The 5,004-nt window shown below is 34.5% G+C and overlaps 1 protein-coding gene across 1 annotated transcript in view; it reads left to right on the forward strand.

The window, feature by feature from the left end:
- Nucleotides 1–2,299, forward strand: part of LOC149802652 (uncharacterized) — a 23,136-nt gene extending 20,837 nt beyond the window's left edge. Inside the window, exons 11-12 of the mRNA XM_089951296.1 lie at nt 863–949; nt 1,446–2,299. Of these exons, the coding sequence (XP_089807422.1) occupies nt 863–949; nt 1,446–1,570 (212 nt within the window). The 3' untranslated portion in view covers nt 1,571–2,299. The remainder of the gene's footprint in view (nt 1–862; nt 950–1,445) is intronic.
- Nucleotides 2,300–5,004: the final 2,705 nt, after the last annotated feature.

The raw sequence follows: 5,004 nt of genomic DNA on the forward strand, positions 1-5,004 counted from the left end.
AGCCTCTAAAGTCTTGGAAAAGGTCTAAAAGTCTCTGTAGTTTTAGAAAAGGTTTAAAGTCTTAGAAACATTCTAAAGGTCTCTAAAGTCTTTGAAAGGTCTAATGTATCAAACGTCTCTGAAAGGTCTATAAGTCTCTAAAATTTTGAAAGGCCTAAAGTCTTAGGAAAGGTCTAGAAAAGGTCTGAAGTGTTTGAAAAGGTCTAACGGTCTCTAGTCATAGAAAGGTTTAAAGTGTTTAAAACGTATTTGTATTTGTTTTCTTCTTCGCTTCGAAATTTCCCAATCGCCCGAGCTGAGAAAATCAAGTCATGTGCATTACCATAGCATATCAGATGAAATCAAAGTAATTTATCTTGATTTTCACAGGTGAATTAGTGTTAATAGTTTAGTGTACACTGAACATTTAATGATAAATTGTTGAAAATATTTAAACTATGATGATTTGAATTTTTATATGATTATATAAAATTTTAATAGCAGTCGCATATGTGGCTGACATTAGGCTTCAATGTCCGACAAGCTGTCCGTCACTGCAAAGATCCTAGATCTCCGGCCCAGTATGCGACAGGTGATCAGGGTTTATGATATTTGTAGTTTGACCCGGCTTGTTAGCGTGCAAATATGGATGGGGTAATTGTCAACTTTGATAGGCCATTCTTCCAGCTGACTCGAAATTCTGATGCCAGTCGCAAATGGATAAAATAAATATAAAAAATACTGTGTACATACTTTTAAGTCTTTCTGATGATGCAGAAACTTAACGTCTTTTATAATTTATTCCTATATTTAAAATAAACAATGACAAAAACAACAATACCTTACAATTACCTTCTCTTTTAGCACAATTTACCATTTTTAGGTGAGCGAAAACTTAGCCGAAGTGTCAAGGCCGTGGTTATCACTAAGCACACAAAGAAAGAATGTCTGGAAATGAATATCAAACCAGGTGAAGATGTTAACATTTTCCTATTTCTATTCACGTTTTGCTTACTTTGCATTTTGTTAAAAATAACTTTAAAATCTGTTTCTTCATGAAGACCGACCACAGTCCTCATAAAGTACTTCCTATGAGAGTCAACGATCTTGAAGTCACCATAATTGTAATTTATTATTGTATTGTGACTTGTCGATTGTAGGTCAATCCACATTTTGTAGCCATAAACTATCTACTTTTAGCCATTACAACATTGTAGCAAATTGTGCGGAATCTATACTGCTCTAAAATATTTTTTAACCAAAGATATATACCATATTATGCATGTATTATTCGTGAAAATTCAAGTCCCTAATATTCACGATTGACTCTGTACGAGAAACTTGATGTTGCTAATAATCAGGAATGACTGTTCGAGAAAAAAGATATCGCTAATATTCATGATTGACTCTGTTGGACAAAATTGTTGACGCTAATATTTACGAATGCGGTATCCATCTATTTTTAGGCGACAAGGTGGAGCTGCTGACACCACCCAACTCGATGGGAATGGTACATGTGCGAATGCTGTCAAGAGTCGCGAGAAGGCAAAAGAGTGGATTTATTCCGTCCAGTTGTATTTTACCTACTTAAAAAGCGACTAGCTAATGTACAAAACTGACAAAAAAGGGCATTATGACGGATTGTTAAATCCTGATTTCATCTCCCCTTCAGTTGTCAGTCATTATTGTATTTCTTTATATAACTGAATTATATTTCATCTTTACTCATGCATCTTTTTACTAACGAATATGAATACATTTTAAAACCAATTATTTTCCTCTCTTTCTCAAGTTCTAAAGTTTGTTTTAGCACAATAGGTATAATAGTCAAATCTCGAAAGAAGTTCGTGATGGAACAGGTACTGCGATTTACGCCAAATACATTGAAGTCGTGAAATAGCCTTCCTTAGTTAAGTCATATCCGGATTTGGTGGCGCCAACAGAAAAGCCCGACTAGACGATTCGATTAACCCTAATCTTGCTCCAATGAAAGCGTGAAATACCAAATGATGCTTTTATTATTATCATTTACTCATCAGTAATTGGCATTAAATATTTTGTCAGTATTATTCGGAGTAAATTTGCTTTTATCCATACTATTTTTGTTCAGATTTGATTACCTGTTTAAATTTGAGATTACCGCCAAATAATTACAAGAATTTTAATAATTAAATCACGAGTACTTCAGAAAAAAGAAATTGCCAGTATCTTATCATAACCTTCAAAAAAAGAAATCACATTTTTTAATGGAGTTTTTGAGACAATATGCTAATCGAAGTTTTCATATGTCTCGTAATGTTATACTCGTTAAAGTTCATATATTTCCCACATTTTGCAATATGTTTATATTGATCGCTTCATTAATAATATATATTTAATTTAAACACGCTTTGTTCACATTTTTTTTATACCAACCATTCAGTGACAAATATTCACTATTTTGCGACTTGCAAAAGGTCCTACATCAGACCTACAAGTATTCGCATACCATCCCGTTTGTTTCTACCCCAACATATTTTAAAAACGAGAAGCACCATGGATATAAGAAACGTACAACATTTAGCCATTTCATTGTGATTTATAATTTTTAACCGGACTGTCGCCAAGGGTTTATAATACTCACGAATTAATGGAGTTTCAACGCAAACGGAAGCTCTCAATGTAAACAAACAAACAGTTTACGCTCTGTCAATTTCTGGTTTCTAGAATATTCTATTTCAGTAAACAGTGTGTCGGCTGCCTCCAATATTTGCAATGCATAGTTTTAATACTTCTAAAACATCCAAAATATATTGAACAAATAAATAGCAGGAACTCTTGTATACATGTGTTTAAAGATAAGTAAATCCAGAATTTACGGAATTACTGAGATTTTCAAAGACTGGAATACATACATCTATTTCTTGAAATAATAAACAGGCCCTAATATATATTGACAGCGTTAGCCCCCCACCCCTCCCGCGACAATCAGGTTAAAAAGTATAAATCCATCAATGATATGACAAAGTTTTGTGCATTTTTTTCATATCCTTGATGCCTTTTGGTTTAAAATCTATGGGGGTGGGGGTGAGAATACTAGTTAAACAAGGGTTGATCAAAATGTTCAAGAACAAATACAGTATCATCCAAACAAAGAAACTAAATGTCATAAAATATTCGCCCATCAATAATTGAAAACGGTCCGAAATTAGGATGTGACGTCATTTTAATTAGACGATATCACGTAGTGACATCGTGGCAAACTGTCAGAAGAGTCCGTTTCCGAACACAGAGTGATTATAAATTGTTATGAAAACAAGAAATAGAAAAATGCTTCACACAGATAAAAGCTCTCATGAATGCTATTTATGGATCTAAGTCGCTTGTTAAATCTGAAATCAGCAGATGCATAAAACGTCTTAGTAATGGTATGGCGACTGTTACGGATCGTATCAGAATATGCAGGCCAAGGACACATCTTTAAAAATAAACCATTTGATTCTGTCGAAGCACATGAGAAGGAAATATGATATGTTACTGTCCGAGAGGTAGCACACAATTTTGAGACTTTATACGTAGGTGCCGAGGAAATTCTGATCAGATAATTCGATATGCAAGGCTTTTGTGTCGCTTGCGTAATAAATAACAAATAGATTTAACGGTAAAGACGTGCGGTGAATTTTTATGCAGGTACAAACTGAAGGCCACGCTTTCTTAAAATAAGATCATTAAATGGGATAATACTTGAATACACTACTTTTAATCCAAGAGTGATACAAAGTAATGTATGGAAGTACACATGTTCGTTATCGCCTATAAAAGCACGTCTTTCCAAATCTGCTTGATAGGTTATGCGCAGTATGTTCTTTAATGTACAAGGAATAGTTCTTAACACATGGCACAATCGAGCACAACAATGAAGGACAATAATATGTCACAGTTTCTGCAGTACTTGGTGCCTCAGAACACAAGAGTGAAGGACAAATGTCAGTTTCTGCAACACATGGAACCATATAACACAATCGTGAAGACAGTAACATGGTAGAGTTTCTGCATCACATGGTACCATAGCACATAATGGTGAAGGTCAATATGATATTTCTGCAACACATGGTACTATAGAACACAATGGTGATGGACAATAATATGTTGCAGTTTCTGCATCACATGGCACCATAGAACACAATGGTGAAAGACAAATGTCAGTTGATGAAACCCATGGAACCATAGAACACAATGGTGAAGGTCAATAATGTCCGTTTCTGCTGTACACAACGGAGAAGGACAACAATATATCACAACTTCTGCAACACATGGTACCACTGAACACAACACTGAAGGATAATAACATGGCAGTTTCTGCAACAAATGGTACCATAGAACTTTAATGATGAAGGGCAATAATGTCACAGTTTCTGAAACACATGGCACCATAAAACACAATGGCAAATAACACAGTTTCTGCAAGATATGGAAAAGAGCTATCTAAAACAGCCCATGTAAGTCTTGCCCTGCTTTCACTAAACATCTGAATTTGAGTATATCCTCATCTGCTCGACTCAAATATTTTATCAACATTTTATGGCTTGTTGACTAACATACAACTGCTTTGGAAACTTGGCTACTGAATTTCCAGATGACAGCTAGACCTGGTTATATTTTTTCTGTTCTGGGAACACAGTGTTTTACATACAGCTCTGTATTGTTTATCCATATCTTCTGTTGGGCTGGACATCTCAAGAGAACATTTTGTGCACATGTGTATAGTATGATCGCTAAGTAACTCGACATATTGGAAGGTCTGTCTTAAAGTTTGAATAACTTATTGTGAGGTGCATTAAACGTGAACACATTCATATATAAATGATTAAATGAATGTTATAATGTAGATTTCCAATTCAAATGTTTGCCCAAAAATATTCTTACGCAATTATTTCTTTAACCTCTAGAACAGAAGTGATTACATGATTACAGTGAAATGGTGAGAAAATTAAAGCACAAATTTCACATGACAGGACTTCTGTAATTGGCTTTTACCTGTTTACG

This window comes from Sinohyriopsis cumingii, chromosome 3 (genome assembly GCF_028554795.1).
Source record: "Sinohyriopsis cumingii isolate HCF-2022 chromosome 3, ASM2855479v2, whole genome shotgun sequence".
Lineage (NCBI taxonomy): Eukaryota > Metazoa > Mollusca > Bivalvia > Unionida > Unionidae > Sinohyriopsis > Sinohyriopsis cumingii.